Raw genomic sequence first — 18,487 nt, forward strand, 5'->3', positions numbered from 1 at the left:
TTAGGCAGATACTAATCGAGTATTTGCACGGGGAATTCATCCGCGTCGGGCGCTCGTTCTTCCACCGCGTTCTTTATACTCTTCATTGACGAAGAGGCACGTTCCTAGAAACTCGCGTGCGAGCACGCCACTCGCCTCTCGCCTCTCGCCGCTTGCCGCTAGGACGGAACGGCGTGTTTTATATGACCGGTTAGGCGCCAGGATGGCTGCTCCGACCCCGTGGAAGTCGTCGCGTCGTACCGCCGCGCCGCGCCGCGCCGCACCACGACGCGACGCACCACGCCACGCCACGCCGGTTTTCTTTATAACTGTTACCACAGAACCCTAACCCAGCCGTTCTACTCCTCTACGAGTAGCGTGCGCTTCCATCCCGCGATTACGTGTACGCGGAGCAGGAATTATAATAAAACACGGCCGCGAGGTCAGGCTTGCAAGACTAAGCGTTAATTTTAAAATTCTTGTTGGGCATCGAGATAAAGAGTTAGATCGGATAGCCACAGTATGGCTTCGAAAGTGGAGTTTTAAGCTCCGCTCATTTTTTAGAGTTGTTGAGCGTCAAGGATTGCGCAGGGCGCGGCGTGTCGCAGCATCCGGTATTTCAAAATTATGTGATTTAGTAATTTAGTTGTGCGAAGCCAATATACAGGGTGGTCCACGCAACTTGCACACCTATATAACTTCCAAAGTATGCGTTGCGCGAAGAAGTTTTGTACACAGAAGTTACATGGTCTGAAGAGGTGCATTATGTAATGTATTTATTTTTTCTACAGGTGGAAGCGTTTCGAAGAGTTGAAGGTAAACATTGTTTTTTTAAAGCATGTAAGTTAAATAAAACGAAAATCAAGAATAACAAAAATGCGTTGGTAACTTCATTTTAGAGAAAAGAGGATTGTGAGATTCCATCAAGTGCACGTTGGATCGATATCATCGATATCAATACTAATATACGAGTACAAGAATGATTAAGGCCAATTTTCCCCCCAAAAAAATGAAAAGTCTCCAACGCAATTTTGTCATTCTGGATTTTCGTCTTATTTTTAGCTGTACTATCTCCCTGACCTCACTTCTGCCCGACCCTGTATTCCTCCTCCATAGTAAGAACTATTTTAGTTTTATAGAATTTTGATGTACTCTGTCCCCATACTTGTCCTCTCCTGCCTTACATCTTCCACCATTTTGTGTCTGAACAATTCCACATTTTCGATTCACGTTTTCTCAGAGAAATGCCCTGTCGTCGATTATTATTATCCGGTCGGTTGTATCAGTCCACTGTTCCACACTTGTGCCGCATTCGTGCCGCCAAGTGTGCCCAGTATTATTTTCTCGGGAGTAATCGTGAAGCGTCACGAGATCCAAAAGATGTCCAAGATAATCGAACGACCTCGTCACACGTCGCGGCTCAGCTGATGTCTCCTCCTCCACCCTTCGCCCTTCGCTCTGGGAGGCGGAACATACGAGGAGAAATGCCTACCTCTATTCTCATGCAAACAACGAGGCTCGATTACCCTTCCCCGTTCCGTTTCGCAAGCCCTATCCGAACCCCCTCTTTCCAGGAACGGCGTCACTGTTTGGCACAGGAGTGTCCCTCCGTTACGGGGTTAGCGGTCGAGAAAGGGTCGGTGTTAGTTGCACGAGACTTCAGGTTACCGAGTGTACGAGGCATATCAGAGGGTCTGGTAGGGCAGAGTGTGGGAGGATGCACGATGAGCGTGGCGGGTAGATGGACGCGTATAGTGCGTTTCCATGTGTTTGGATGCGTTTGTGCGCGGTCGAACGCGCGGAATAGGGGACTAGTACCGAGTGAGTGGACTAGTAACGCGCGCGGGGGATACGTAGATCGTAGAGCCGGCAGGCAGGTTGCCGCTACCGTTGCCGCTACCATTGCCGTTGCCGTTGCTGTCGCCGCTGCCATGCCGTCGCCGCTGCCGCTGCCACTGGGCGAAACAGGGTGAATCGGGGTGAAAGAGAGAGGAGGCAGTGGATGGTCTATAGGGAGGTGGGGGTGGAGGCGGCAGGCAATAGTCGGAGTGGCGCCGCGACTCCCGTGACGTCTGTCGGCGCGTTGGCCAATCAATAGCATCCCCATGGCAACCACAGATAACATCGGACACACACCGTGCCGCACAAGCACGCCGCCTTTCGGGTACTCGGTACTTCCTTCCACCGATGCTCGGACGAAAGACCGACGCAGGCCTCGGCCAGGGGGCGAGGGGCTTGCAGCCTCTATCGGAAAGATTCCTTTCAACCCACTCATCCACGTGCTACTACCTTTTTTGGCTTTGCTCGTCGCTCTTCTCTACCTTCCATCGTTCGCGCACCTACTTCTTTTCTTTTTCCTCTCCCACTCGCCCGTACCTCAATCTCTCTCTAACTCTGTGCCTATCTTCGTCTTTGTCTTTGTCCCTATACTCTTCAAGTTCATTCTCCACCACCACCACCACCTCGCCCACAACTCGCACACCCATTCTTTGTATCTCTAGCGGTTTAAACGAACTCTCTAACCAACGCGGATACTAACGGTTCGCAGCAGCTTTGCATTTATCCGATTCCAGCGCACTCCGGTTCCAGCACACAGAACTGCCCGGTAAACAGAGTTGTATCGGGTGTCGGTTCGACACCCCCAATCAGGCGCCTGCTTGCGGGAATCATCGAACAGAGAACACTCTGTCGATTAAGGTCTTTCTGTACGATGTCCGACTTTTTGCACGAAATTATCAAATTCAACGAAAACAGTTCGCGTCTACTTCTGAATCGTGAAGTGTAACAATCGATCACATTAATTTTGCGCTGCTCATGTTGCGTGGCTCTTGTAATTTAGCACTGGATCTGTCGAGAATGCATGTATTGATACTTCACTGGCGAATGTTTTGCCACGTTTATGCAAACAAACGATTTCATGTACGAGTAAAATATTGGGTCGTTGTGCACGAAATGTACGATTTTGGAAGGCATACATTCCGAAGCAGTTTTATTATACATATCATTTGAGGGTGCAAAGCTAAACTTTCAAGTCCTATCTACAGTTCATATTTACATATCGGACTTTACTTTTAAATACAGTCTACTTATTTATTTAGTCCAAATGAGGTAGTAAATGAACGCACTGTTAGTCAATGATAAGAAAAGCTCAAAAATAGAGACGGCAATCTCATACATGAATAACATGCACGTCGAAAAATCAATTTTACCGTGGTAATTGAAGAACTCGTAATCTGTTGACAGTCGAATGTTGACGGTTCGACAGATTCGAACCGTCATGTCGGAGAAAGTTCATGTCGGTCGCGCCGCGTGAACCCGTTCGTCGATTCGGCTTGGTTTTGCATCTTGTGCTCTACGTAGCGGATTCTTAGCGTGAGAAAGATTTTATTTATCAATGTGAAACTTTCCTTTTCCATGCGCGCATCGTATACGGCCAAACTCTCGAGCGCAAGCAATCAGATTAACGATTGTCGGAGCCTTGCTTTGGTCGCGACTTCACCGTACAGACTGTGCGTACGTGTAAGTTGGTGGCGTCGACAAATATTCAAGAACACGGTCCCGCGGACGTTAGAAGACGCAGCAACAGGAGGAGTATTGACGAAGAACCGGAAGAGAATCATTGGTGCATCGGTGCAGTAGGGGTGACTCCGTCTAGGGAACTTTTCCTCGAGTAAACGCAATTAAACGATGGAGCAGCGGCGCAATTTGCCCGGAACAGCAAACGGAGAAACTCTCCTTATGCACAAGTGGAATAATCTCGAGAGGAAAATCGAGGGCCCAAGCACGAAATCGATTAGTCGAGGTACTCCAACCCGAGACGGTTCGTTATTTGCGGAAAGAACTACTTAAGTTTGTATCCTTGCTGAATGAAATATACGGAAAGGCTGCAGTGTTTGCCCAATTGACTGATCTGTAACACTCTACGACTGACAAACTTTATATACACGAAACGAAAATATAAAACGCTCGGTTAAAGCGAATGGTTATAAAGCAAAATGAAATATTACATATAAAATGGGTTTCGATGAAATTGTCAAAACATGCGTATAAATAACATAGATCTGCAAAACGTATATTTCAAATTTTCATCAAGGTCCCAAATAAAAATTTCGAAAATGCCTTCTTTATTTTTTCATGTAACCTTGTAAATTATAATTTTTGGAAAATCTCTTCTGCATATCATTTCGTAAACCAATGCTTCTAATTGATTATAAAAGATCAGGTCGTTTTTAAAAGGTGTACGAATACTTTATACACCCACTGTATATGTATCTTCTTCCTATTTGAAGAAGCTCAGAATGCTTTCACCTATAAAAGGTGTCATTGCGCGAACTCCGCCCCCGATGATCATCTCTGAAATAACAGATTTCAATCACTGAAATCTTAATACTGTACTTTTCACCGGGCTGAGCAGCAAGTAGCAAAGAGAATTGGAGAAGAGGCGGTGATCTAACGAGATGTTTTCCCGAATTGCACTCGCACGGTGGCAACTAATAATTCGATTTTACGAGCGGTCGCGTCAAGTGGTTCTCCTCCCTCTGCCCCGGTGCAAAGCGACAAGCAGTCGGCAAGCGTCGCGGCGCCACTTGGGCTGGAGCCCCATTCTCACGCGGTCGCCAGCATAGCTTGCTTATTCGTTCGTTCATTCGTTCATTCGTCCGTCCATCCGTCCGTTCGTTCGCTCGTTTCTTTCCTCGTCTGTTCCATACTAGTCGATCAGCTGGTCGAAAACGTCAGGACTCGGTCGCTGGATTTCGTCCAACCGGGTTACTGCATCGCTTTCACCGCACCCCCTCGTCATCCTGATCGAACAACCCCTCTCACCACCGACTCGCTGCCCCTCCCACCCCTTAAACGTCGCTTTGAGACTCATTTATTCTTTATTTTCGAACCTCTCGTTTTTCATCTTCGTTAGAACAGGAGATGGTCATTAGTTGCTGAATCTAAAGGAAAACTCTTGACCCGTTCGATTTGAAAGTCGGTCATGACGTCATCGAGAGATTCCATGGTTACGCGACCCCGTCGATTGTCGTAGAATTTCGGGGAGAGTTCGTCGTTAAAAGTTTTACGTCTCGACGGTAGTCTTGTGCGTTTCTTGTTATCTGGGGCGACTCACCGACGGGTTGTAGGAAACAAAAAGAATGGAAAATAGAAACATGGTAATTTTTTGGTTAGTCGAATTCATTGTTTCTATCCGGATACGGGTTTGTAAAAGAAACTTTTCGTTCTATAAGTAAATAATGCGTGAAATGTTTAATGAAAAATGTAGCGAATCCAAACTGTGTATATGTACTGTACGGCCGGCTACTGAAATATAAACAGGAATTAACCCCTTGCCGCATTTTAACGAGTCAGGCTCGTCATGAAGATTTTAACAAAGTCCAACACATATGAATGTTGCTCGTTTCTTTCAGATGAAATAAAATTTGATTCGTTTAGCCATACAAAAAATAGGAATTTTCTTTTCCCTTCTAGACATCTTTGGGGATAAAGACGTTTTAGCGATCGTAACTGTAAAGAAAATGGTACGGCAAGGAGTTAACATCGTAAGCCGTTCATACGTTGTTAAACGAAAAGACGAATATATTCGTGGCCAGCCCGTAAGATGTTAATCAATTACTGACCTGTGATTATTGCATAGTTTTGAAAAATCTATGGTACATGGCTAAACACTTTCTAATGGAACCTTCAATAGCAACAGCAATTTTCATTGTGAACTAACAAGTCACCCACAATAACGTCATCTAGTAGTTTCATTTAAGATTGCAATGTAAAAGAAAATTTCTATGCTTTCTTTTTGATACAACAGAATTATTGAAAAGCATATTAATAGGCTTCCGGCAGGGAAAGTGTTAATGAGTAGCATAGAGTGTTAAATATTCATGCGAGAAGATTCTTTCTTTCATATTTTAGAAAAATGTTTAGCACGTCATACAAAGAAAATCAATTATTTATTGACATTTGTATTGTTGAAAGTGTAGCGTATTTCACATCGCTCAAGAAGCATCAAGAGCAATGTTTTCGAAACAATTAAATACGAACATTTCAAGACTGAATACCGAGACCAATCCGATGGATCGCATCTTTTTTATTGCGGCTCCATCAAAATATGTAGAAACAAATACTATACAAATAAACGATGCATTCGGTAGCGATCCTAAATATTCTCTTTCCGACATCGACGCGGTCATTCGTATTTAATCAGGGTTAAATAAAAAACTGAATCTAATGAACCGAATTCGACGAGGCTACGACCATCGATCCATATCGGCATTCATCCAAGAGTAGACGTTTATCGCGAATTACGACGCGAAGCGAAATTTTTTAATATTTATGATTGCAGCTAATGTGTTCCTGTCGGTTTTGCGCAAGTCGGAAATCAAGGATCGCGTTGGTTGGCCGCAATATATCGACACGGCGCCAGCTGAAACGGGAAAAACACGGCACCGCAAGATAGCCAGTTTCTGAAGTTAATAAATCATGCTTGTAATTACCAGTAATTTCGTTGGTTCCCGGAGCGCATCACTTCCCAGCCGAACTTTTCGTATAACTGGCGCAACTCCGGTAAGATCACTGCCGCCGCCGCGGCGGTTTCATTCTTCTGTCGCAGAGGAAGCGGCAGATGCAACGAACGGGAGAAAAACAAGACGAACTCTAATAAACCACGCAACGGATTAGTGTATATTGTCTTTTGGTTACTTGTATCAACCCTTCATCTTCCATTTAGCTTGGCTGTGCTTCAAATTTGTGGCAGAAACTGTTAATGTACAAAAACAACTGTTCGACTACCGTGGTATTTCGATGTATTTTTCCTTATTTGAACTGAAATATTTATTCGTAAATTTTTCTGAATATGGCTATTAGTTATAACTCAATTTTGTTATAAGATTTATTATAACGTTATTATCATTATAGTAAGAAAATAGTATTTTTTAAACAGTAGATAGTACATAATCCCATTTATTTGACAGTGTCTGTACAACTTTGGAAATAGAACATTTTATTTGATGCAGTACTTTTTGAAAATAGTATTTTATCTGAAACTCGGAATCTGAAATATTTTATTTCGAGGTCAGGATTGTTCAAATAAAATACTATTTTCTTTAAGCAAAATCAAAAATCTAAAATATTAAATACTATTTCAAATATTCTTTTCGCCAAATAATGCCCAGCTCTATTTCATATCCACAAATTTCAAAGATCATAGAGAATGGAAATTGATTTATTCTAGGCAGGAAGAAATATGTTTAATTTCAGTGTTAAGATAGCTCCGACCGCAAAGGATTAAATTCGAAACGGAATACGAATTCTTTACGTAAGACTTGTTGCGGCATTGAACGTGTGCTAAAATTTGCGGAAAGAACATGTTTCCGTCTCACGCCAAGGAACGTTACGCGATTAGAAGATGTACGAAGCTGTAGACGGTGCAGGTGGGAAGAAGGAAGAGGAAGAGGAGATGGCTACGGTGGGGAGGGATTAATTATCAGCAAAAAGTTCAAACCGGATGGGAATTAAATCGAAGCTGAACGCGATCTTAATCGTTGACGGTTAATCACTCGATTCACAGCGTGGGAATCGGGAAGTTTCCGAGGTACAAAACTTGCGAATCGTCCAACACCAAGGGTAGACAAAACGGAACGAAGTGATTGATACCGGGCCGGGGGCGCGAGAAGTTGAGCGAGTTCGGAATCGTTTAGAAAATTCGCCGGCTAACGAAATTACCGTTCACCCCTGCAGAGTACAGACCGGTGGTACGGACGAATAAGGGTGGTTCGATACTATACCGAACCCTTTCACAGTTTTACGAAACCAATGCCTATCCGAAAGTTTCCTTCTCTCTGTATCAATGCAGCTGGTACCGTACCAGTCGCGTGCTACTTCCACCATCACGATTGATTTCCGTTGTGGCACATGGGCACGACTACTCCAATTAATGTTATTTCGGTTCGTTAGGAGTCGCAAGGATCATTGCACCTCGGTAGAATATCTCTTGATTTTTATTTAACACGCGCGCGTTCGCCACCAGCATTTGTTTCGTTGCTTACCTTTCTTCTTCGAAAGTTTTACTAAATGCAACGTATCCAATTTTGAATGATTAAAACAGTTTGGCAGAAGAAAGTCACAGATTCTCTGAAAATTATGCATTCTACTATTTACTATTTACCATTCTACACTTTAAACGACGAAGTGCATATAATTAATTTTACTGTTTTTAAGTGAACTGTCAGATTACGGATGTCACATATTTGTGCCGGTGGTAGCGAACAGGTGAAAATTACAGTGATTGCGTACAGAACAAAAATGAATCCTTACCTAACCGATTTCCGTTTAGATTGAGAAAAATTCAGTATCTGGAATGTACCGCTTGTTCTTGCGCACTCCGTTCAAATTTCGTGATATTGTAGGATCGGAGTGAAACTGGTTATATAAGGACGCTAAGTCTATGTTTAATGAAAATATAATTGGTAGACTGCGGATCTTTATGCAATTATGGCTTCAGAGAATCTTGAAGAAATGCTAGAATATAAAATACGATAGAATTTTTAGTACGATTTTAATTTACCTGATCTAAAAAGAGAGGCTATTTTGTATAATTCCTACCAATTGCAATCGTATTAAATTTTTGTTTACTTATTCTCTAGCGAACCAGCCGGTCTAACATCTTAAAAATATTCAAGTCCTTTGGACCGATTTCTAAAAAGTTGTACGATTTTTAAGGGTGTCCACTTATTATATCTCGTCAAATTTTCAAAAATTTTGTTGCCTTTTCATATACCTCCAGAACATCCTTAAATAGATCGATTCGTTCGATCTCTATCCTTTTTCGTAATATGGGTATGAAGCGGGAGGCGGGAGGCGGGAGGGGATAAAGCCCTCCCGTGAGGTCGTGCTAGCGGAGCCCATTGCACACATACCATTCCTGAGTCTCAAGAAATTTTCAATCAAACGTTTGGAATGCCCGGGGCTATCTACATCGAATGCCACGACAGGAAATAATGCGTGGTCTCGCGGCCAACCCCTTTCCACCCCGTCGCTCGCCGCCTACCAAAGACGTCTGACTGCCGATCCCGTTGGTAATGCCTCTTGCCGTTCGTGCCGCTGAAGAAAGCACCCTCTTATTCGCGACGTACCAATAATGGATGTGGGATTAAAGGGGCGCAAAGGTTTACGGATTCGACTCTCGTATATACGAAGTGCAGACACATTTGATTTACGAGCTTGTTCGTGTTCCTGGATTCTTTTCCACGTCAGCCATCCCCGCTGCGGGATATAAAGCAGCCGGGCCGCAGGATCCATTTTTGTTTATTCTGGAATTCCTGCAAGACGATGGCTGGGCTTGCCGCAGCAGAAAACGACTTTCGACTCGTGAAAACCCACCACCACCTTTAACCCTCACGATGCACACTTTTTCTTTCAGCCTCTCCTCCTCCCCTTCGAGTCTCACCGTAACCTCTCTTTCCCCAACTGCGCTTATTTCCTTATGGTCGTCATGAAACGGTGCTGTCGGATGAATAAAGTATGGCGACAGGTGAGAAAAGTTTCTCGAACTGAAATCCGCGGGCTTTCGCTTGTCTCCTTTCCGTATTTCCTCGCGAGAAAGTATGATGCCGGCAGGGAATGGAGCCAGTTCGAAGCAATCCCGCCGCCATTCCCGACAAATAAACCTCCTTTCCGCCATCCAGTATATTCGGAAAAACTGAATTAGCCGCACGCGTTTGCGGCGAAATTAAATGTTGCGGGTGGCGGGTCGCGGTACAATTTTCGAGCGGAATAATTGAACCTCAAAGGCTATTCGGGACGTTCTACACGAATGTAACTGGCAATACAAACGCGAAATTAGAATTTTGACTCGCAATTGCAGACATACTACACAGTATTTTCGAATGAACCATCCTCTAGCTTGAACGGAAAAGAGCGGAAATATCTGTGGTACATTCAACAACAGAAAACTGTCTAATTTAACGCAGAAACTTCTTCATTTTATAAAAAGTAAATACTTTGTTGTCTTTCATAGTGAAAAGTGCACAGTAATGTTGCTTAAACGTAACATTCTTTGTAATTTAATTACATATAATTATATTAGATGATTGCATAGGTTCGTGCCCGATTTGAAAACAAAATTCAATGGTTCAATTTTAAAGATTGGTTAAATTAAAATTGAGAAATGGTTAAATTTTCCACAATTAGAAAAGAATGGTGACTATATGTATTGATTAATAAAGTTGTATTCTTTAAAATTCAACCATTGAATTTTATTTTCAAATCGGGCACGCACTTATGCAATCATCTAATACTTGATTATACTCTTATCAGTATTTTCAGGTCGATAGTATAACAAAATTAATCCACTGCTACAATGAGAATTTGGAATATTTCCATATAAATATAATCATTACAATATGAATCCATGGTCGTTCGTTTATTATTTGTTATACGTATTGATATTAACGTATTAAAATATCCGATATCTGCTAAAATTAATCTGACATAAAATAACAATCGTCCTAGCGTTCGTCGCTGTCAAATAAAAATGTTTTATTCCATAATTTAAACATAAGAAATACAATGTGGAACACTTTGGCGGACGTATTAAGAAACAAGTCAAAAAGGAGGAAGAGCAATGTGTTGTTTGACGCCTCGTTTTCGAGATAAACAAAGAAAATCTGTCGAGTTTCTGTGTTCTGGGATTTGCAGGAAGTAGAATTGATTGGTCATGATCAGACACACCAGTCGATTCCTATCTAATGGCACGGGTACTCGCTGAATTTTCAAACTCGATTTACTCGAAAATGCAGCGCCAAACGAAAATATGTCATTCCTCTTTCTTCATCTTGGTTATGCGTGTAGAATCATGAGAACCTATAAAGATGAAAATGATCATAATGTAAACAATTATTATATGCTTCTGAAACATGTTGTCTTTCGTTCAATGGATTATACGAAACGAACTGCTTTTACGAACTAATTTTACCTACAGCTGAAACTCGTCTCATGAAAAATAAAATCAGCACAGATCGAACCTATTTTTCATTTCATCCTATGACTCATTATCAGCTAATTTCGCTTCTCTCTCTCTCTCTTTCAAAGAAGATGTAATTCATTTCTTGAATTCTAATGGTCAAAATAAAATAATAAAAGCAACTTCCCGAGTCGTCAAGTCCATAAAATATTTTGAAGTGAACGTTGGTTATGTTTATCCATTTTAGAAATCATCAAGCAGCTAAGGTTCAGGCTGCATTTGATTTAATTGAACACACCGATTTAATTGCGAAAATGTATAGGCCCAGCTGTCGTCAAAGCGATAATAGTATCGATGATAGCGTAATAATCGATCTCTATAGGCTGCGGGTTAATAGAAAATGAAATTGTGGTTCGAATATTATCCCGAGAATTTTGGATTATCCTCGCACCGTAATAGAACGCTTATTAGTGTCAGCATATTGTTTCTACCGACAAGCCGCGTTCAAGATTGCCCGATATGCAATTAACGGGAAAAGTAGCAATAATTGCTATGATTAACTATGATTAACTACTCTATTACCAAAATTTACGTAATACGCGGTTAATAACGAAAGTGACGCGACCGCGGTGAACCGTGTCCATAATGTATGTAGCTGCGTCAATGCGCGGATGATGTTCATGCTACGAGCTATAATACCGCACACAAATTTTTCACTTAATTTAGAATAATTCTAAATAATAACGTAATTACGAGGTCGTTTATCGACAGGTTGTACTAATTATGCTGGAGGGATTTCGATAATGTCGATGAATTAAAACGAGAAAAGCGAACAGGAATAGCCAATGCTTATTCTTAAATAGATTGCACAATACATTGCCAATTTGTGAACGCTTCCCTTGGATTAGTATCGGTATAATTAGCCATATTTTCTTCATTTTGAAAAAAATAATATGGCAGGTCTAATGATAATAAACACACGATACACAAGTACTCTTAAGAATTTGACTTCCTTCAACTCTCAGTACTCGAATGGTGTCACTAAAAATCGCTGCACCATTATTAAAAAATATTGTTTCACATTATTAGAATCAATTAGTAAACATTCAGGTATTGTGCGAGGTATCATGCCAATTTCATATCCGTAGAATTTAAAAAATCATGGGAAACGGAAATGTTTTAGGTCGGAAGAAATGTTTAGTTTTCGAGTTAAAATATCTAGTGCAAAGGGTTAAATAAGTTACCCGAATAACTTGTGAAATTGTACTTCATTATTCTTTTGTCGCTCCATAGTAATTGGCTGCTTCTCACAGTTTCTCCGAAATCAATCTTGATTAAAACTCTCGATTGTATCTTGTTTCCCTACATTTAACGAATCGTTCTATGACGATGAAATGATAAGAAACATAGTTTTTGTGGAATTAGGTACAGGTTTCATGGAGCATGCTACATCGCAGGTTCTAAAGACAAACTCGAAAGACTTGGATGCCAAACAGGTCAGGTACAAACACCCTGTCTCAGTGTTAATAACGTTCTCGCGCCTTTAGAAAGACCTTAACTTGAAGGTTCCCGCCTCGAAGTACAAAAGAGAACACGCCGGGCATCAGGGGGAAATTGGGTCTGGTTCCTTTGTAGGGGAACACTTGGAGAATACTTAATGGTCGGCTAGGACGCGGGTTTACCCTCGCAGGTGTGACGATCAAAAGTTTCCGCATCGACGTGGCTCATTTACCCCGAGCCATGGCTTTGACGTTCTCCTCCCGCCTAGAAATTTCATTCCAGAAGACGTTGATGACACTTACATTATTATTCTCTGGCTTTCTCACACCGTAAACAAAATTCAGCCAAGGTACGCCTGTTGTCTGCTGACATGGTCGTAGACGATGGTAACTGATTGTGATGAAATCGTGAGGCGCGAACATTACGAACAGATACATACATTAAATTAACCTCATCCAACAGATACAAGTTTTATTTGGATATCATCGCTATCATACGCAATATAAGTAGCGAGACACAATGGTACCATTCTTTACGACAATGTTAGAACTTGGAACACACATTTTCAAACCTACAGTGACTCCATTAATATTCGGACGCTCTTCAAAAAAACGATAAGTGTTTTAATATTGAACGATTCTCACTTTTCTGAGAAGCTAGTTATTCCGACCAAAAGAATAAGGTAAGATGGATTGGGGTCCGTCTACGGGGCAAGTCCGTTAATTGGTTATTTTTATTATAATACGAGATTAACTAACTGGCGAATGTTTATAATGTCGATAATGCAAACAGACGTCGATAATGTAAATATCTATTGAAATATTGATTAAAAGCTACGACGTTCGTTTTTTTGTTGTATTGAAATATGATTCTAAAAGCACTTTTAGTTTTTCCCGAATTTTCCATTTTTCCGTGATACTTTTCCAATTTTTCTTATCCTATAACCTAGTTCGGACTAATACGAACATTTTAAAAAAAGAATTAGCCAAATCGGTCCAGCCGTTCTCAAGTGATGCGCTTACCAACGAACAGCATTTGATTTTTATTTATATAGATAGATGAACGAAATTTCTCTAGCTTGTATTTATTAATGTATAATAGAATAAGTTAATACGAACTATTCTACATAGATGTCCCCAAAGAATAAAGGTGTTTTCCTCGCTTAACATAAATCAACCAATGCCAAACAGTCACGTGCGAGATACACGTACAACTTTGAGGTTACTCTGAACGTGCAATAGTTTACAAGTTATTAATATATTCTGTGTTGTTATTTTAGGCAAGTACAACAAATATTGACGTAGGTTTACATTAAATAAACCGTTTTTATTGTATTTTTGAGAAAATTAATTGAGAAAAACACTAAGATGATCTTGCCCCGTAAATATTACTACACGGGGCAAGTGCGTACCATCACGGTGGGGTAAGTCCGTACTGTATGGGTAACTATAAAACTAAACAATATATGTAATGCAATATGAAGCATTTTAAAGTACGCGCTTGTTAATCATTCTTTTCTTGCCCCATAGCACTTGAAACAAGGTTCGAAAGCATTTTTGAACTTTGTTTTAAAATCATTGTATCCCTTTTCATATTTCAGCATAGAAGTACATGTTTGTTTAAAAATGAATAACTATAAAATTAAACAATATAATTGAATGCAATAAGAAGCATTTTATAGCAGGCTCGTTAATCATTCTTTTCTTGCCCCGTAGCACTCTTGAAACAAGGTTCGAAAGCATTTTTAACTCTCAGAGACGGACTTGCCCCATTTTCGGGGCAAGTGCGTCCTAGTTTACACTTTGTACAATATCCTATCAGAATGATAATTTTCAAGCAAAATTAGAATCCTACATAATACTAATTCAGCAGTAATAACTGTGGCAAGTGTTTGATGCCAAGAACGTTGAGTTTTCACATACCAGACTGAAAATACATCGGTTTAAAGTTCAACTTTGCAAAAACTAGGGCGGACTTACCCCACTCCACCTTATTATAAAAAGTACAGTACAGAGCAAAGCGAATGGCCCGAATGAAAAGCCGAGCAAAAACAGCTCGGCACGGAACGTGTTAATTTTATCCACTATCATGTATTTCCTGTGGTTTCTTGCGTTTATTATCTGATCTTGAATGGTTATGGAAACCGTTCTGTTTCCGGGTAAACGAGAGAACTTGCTTAAGCCAACTGTACGTTAAACATAGCAACAAGATTTTTTCGTTGCTCGTTGTTATTTTATAATTCGTAGGTAGGTATATTCGCCGCATGAAATTCATTGACGAACTTTACCCAGGGTCGTGTCGCGTAAGTTACAGTAGTAAAATAATGGGCAGTCAATTATACGAGGTCACTGCGGCTTGTTAGCCGGAGAAACGCACGAATTGGTAGCTTTTTTACCGACTCGCGTGAAATGATTTATCGCGGCGAGTTTTTCGCTATTCCACCCGGGGAATGACAGCCGGGCTAATTAACTTCGCTATTGTTTCCCTCTATCCACGTAGTGGCGAAACTATTATTACTCACGGCATCGTTGCTTCGCGGCAATTAACGAACACAGTCCGAATATCTGACAGGGAAACGGGGGTGGCACTGTCGCCATCCTCTTCATCCTCCCTTCGGCTGCCTTGGCGAACGTACCCTAATTTAGTGGGCTACATGTAATACGCGAACGGGAATCTGATATGAGTCAATTTTATCACGTTTCGAGACATTCGTGCTTGGACTATTCGGCGGAGGAGACACGAGGGCAATTTCATTTTCAAACTACGTACATATGTATTTTAACACATTACCGCGACCGGTGATTATTGCATAATTTTGAAAAGTCTATGGTACATGGCTGAACACTTTTTACTGGAACGTTATTGAACGTATTATAATATGTTCGTGGCCAGCCCGTAAGATGTTAATCAATTACTGACCTGTGATTATTGCATAGTTTTGAAAAATCTATGGTACATGGCTGAACACTTTTTACTGGAACGTTCAATAGCAACAGCAATTTTCATTGTGAACTACCAAGTCACCCTCAATAAAGTCATCTAATAGTTTCACTCAAGATTTCTATGCTTTCTTTCGGTACAGCACAATTATTGAAAATCCTATTAATAGGTGTGCGGTAGGTAAAGTGTAAATTTTCGCCGCTTCTGCAATAGTCGCTCGTGTAATGCAACAAACTTGAGTAATGGACAGGAGTTTACCTTCACGTAGCATTCGATTGTGCATCTTCATTCGCCATTAGAAAATATGACATTGGTTGAAATTATGATCTTACCTGGAACAGAAAAAATTTGTGTTTGTGAGATTTTAACGAAGTACACCGCGCGTTCAGAATTATTACAAATATTTCCGATACACTAAATCAATTAGACGATATATCTGTAGTTGCAAGGAAAAACGCCGCATGTCACAATTTCAAGAAATTTCAGTTTATACATTAACTCAACTTTAGAGTATAGGATTTACGTATTTACCAGACAAAAAGTCATGAAAACAATGCAACTTAATCAACGTCCTATGTCAAAGCATTAGTGATCAAAACTTTGAACGGCAATATCATAAGTTATGATTCATAACTCTGTTGATATTAATCGGATCTGGCATTTTGAATCGGATCGCAGATTTGAAATCGGCGTGAATAAATCTACGAGAAATGATGTGTCGCATGTTAAAAAAAAAATTTTCCGCCCGTGGTATAGGAAAAACCGCAATTTTCTTGAAGTTGTGCAAGTTTAACGAATTATTTCAAGGTTAAAAAACGTTCGCACCACAATCTCCATAACTATCACATATTCTGCAAAGTTTCAGCTTTTATTTTTAAAAAATTCATCGCTCTATCTCATTTCTATCGAAAGTTCTTTGATTTTGACACAGATTTCGTCGGTTTAGCCCACTGTGCGTCAGAGTAAAATAATTATTTCTCTGGTTGAGAAGTCGGTCCTACAAATACCTAGTCTCGTAGAACGTTGTTCTCGCGGCCGTGGATCTGCGCGCGACTTTCCTTACTTCCTTAACGAGCGAAACGACGTAACGATGATTCATTCCTGCCGGACGTAACTAAGTGCACCGGGGTTTAATATAATGTGCCGTTAGGGGATTTAAATAATTAGTATAATGAGGTGAGCGAGGATACCTAACCGACGACACCTCGCGTGCCTCATCCGAAGACGAGACGCGCGGAGGACGGAGGTGGTAGAGCAGCAGGAGCGGCAGGAGCTACAGGAGTTGGTAGTACATAGCTGCAAGAGCAGAAGGGACGGCAGGGGCATCAGGGACGAAAGGGACGACAAGACTGGTGAGGAGAGGGGGCGGATGGCAAAGTGGAGGGTGTGAGTAAGGTACTCCAATTTCAAACTCTGATATCAAGGCACGGGAGCCGACACAGAAAGCACCGAAACCAACCGACCGTTAGCGAACCTTTCTCGTATTACTAATTAATTATTTGCGGGTTTACACCGCGATGAGAAGAGATTTATGTACATCCCCCGTATCCGACGAATTCCATTTCTTGCCGTTTAAAATCGGTTTTGGATTTAACCGTGTTTGCGGTCCGTGGTCTGGTACGAGAGATAAATGATCTCATAATGTGAGGGCAGATGGTTCATTCATGGAATTTTAAATCAGTTTTGGTTGGGAGTAGCGATGTCTCTCTAATAGTCGCGCATGGTTATCCCCCCCCCCGTCCACCCCCGGGATCCTGGATCTATTTGTGGCGGGCGAAGGGATCCTATGTGTGTTCACGCTCATGAATATTAATCCGAAGAATTAGGACACATTCTTTTGCAATGGGTTTTCCAAGTTTAATCATTTAACATCCACGCCGGACGGATGTTATCAGCATATACATTTACACCCCTTTATCTATCATTTGTGCGGTGAACGGAGAGAAATGTTATCTCATATCAGAAGCATTTTCATCTGATGCACGTCAAACGGAAAACCTAGTTGCTTTTCACTTGATGTTGCATTCTGTTAATTGCGCCATGAGTTTCCTCCTCGAAACGTATTCACGTTTTCCATTTCAGTGCTTTCATTATTATTATTTTGAAAATATATTAAACCTAGCAGAGTTTTCTAAAAGAGGATGTTTCTTATTTACTTCTAGAAAATGATCTAATTGTTACGAATTGTTTTTCCTGTAACCTTTAATGATATTAAACAAATCAATGACAACTGGAATTTTCGTTCTCGTGGCTAGTTGAACTAGAAATTTCTACTTTTGATTTGTTCAAAATATACGAAAAGAAACGAGAAAACGTCCAGGACTCATCCCCTGTCCTGCTAACACGGATAACGCAAATAAAAGAGCGTATTCGGTGGACGTCGAACGGCAGCAAGCTCGTAAGACAGTGTCGGAGGCGGAACGTGAGGAAGATACACGCCGAAGGGGTCAGAAGCCACCCACTAAAGGTTCCGCAACCCCCTTAGTTTCACATGCCCGGCGCATTTTGGAAAACTCTAGTTCAGCCGGGCTTATAGTTGAAGCTTGATACGACGTTGACGGTATGCGCGTTTAGTGAAACGGGTGGGACTCTGTACGCGGTATGAATAAAACATTCTCCGCCTCGTAAAACCGTTTCTTCCTTCTCCCTTTCCTCCTTTTTTTTCATTCTCTTTCACCCTACCCCTTCCCTTTTCTCGAAGGGTTACGAAGTCTGGCTCGTGAGACCATTAGTACGACAGCGTTGGACCGACGCGACGCGACGCGACGTCTAGCGTCTGTGTAGATAGACCGTTTCGCCAAAGGGTCACAATGAAAATTACGGGGAAGCAGCAGGGCTTGCCAGTGCAGGAAAAAGGGGATAGTTCAGCCCAATACCTCGAAAGTACCTGTTTTCCGGGGCAGATTTCGCACTTTCATGTATAATAAAGTCACTCCGAGATGTACGGAATAATTACCTTTTATTCGCAACAGCACGGAAACTCGTTTATATGCATAAGCTGTTCAGAAATATTCAAACTGAATGTGATAAAGACGCGGAAAATCCACGAACAACGTTTACAATTTTCTGGATGTGATCAATATTAGAATAGTGTAGTTGAATTATATG

The 18,487-nt window shown here is 41.3% G+C and overlaps 1 protein-coding gene across 24 annotated transcripts in view; it reads right to left on the reverse strand.

Annotated features, from left to right (window-relative positions):
• The window catches only part of LOC143219184 (protein muscleblind), a 520,585-nt gene that overhangs the window by 108,989 nt on the left and 393,109 nt on the right, over window positions 1-18,487 (reverse strand). Inside the window, exon 5 of one of the 24 annotated variants that reach the window (XM_076445115.1) lies at window positions 2,475-15,711. The exons of the other annotated variants lie outside the window; for them this stretch is intronic. Within the exon in view, the coding sequence (XP_076301230.1) occupies window positions 15,700-15,711 (12 nt within the window). The 3' untranslated portion in view covers window positions 2,475-15,699. Of the gene's footprint in view, window positions 1-2,474; window positions 15,712-18,487 lie in introns of those variants that run through there. 24 annotated transcript variants of the gene reach the window in all.

The sequence above is a fragment of the Lasioglossum baleicum genome, unplaced genomic scaffold (assembly GCF_051020765.1).
Source record: "Lasioglossum baleicum unplaced genomic scaffold, iyLasBale1 scaffold0021, whole genome shotgun sequence".
Taxonomy (NCBI): Eukaryota; Metazoa; Arthropoda; class Insecta; order Hymenoptera; family Halictidae; genus Lasioglossum; species Lasioglossum baleicum.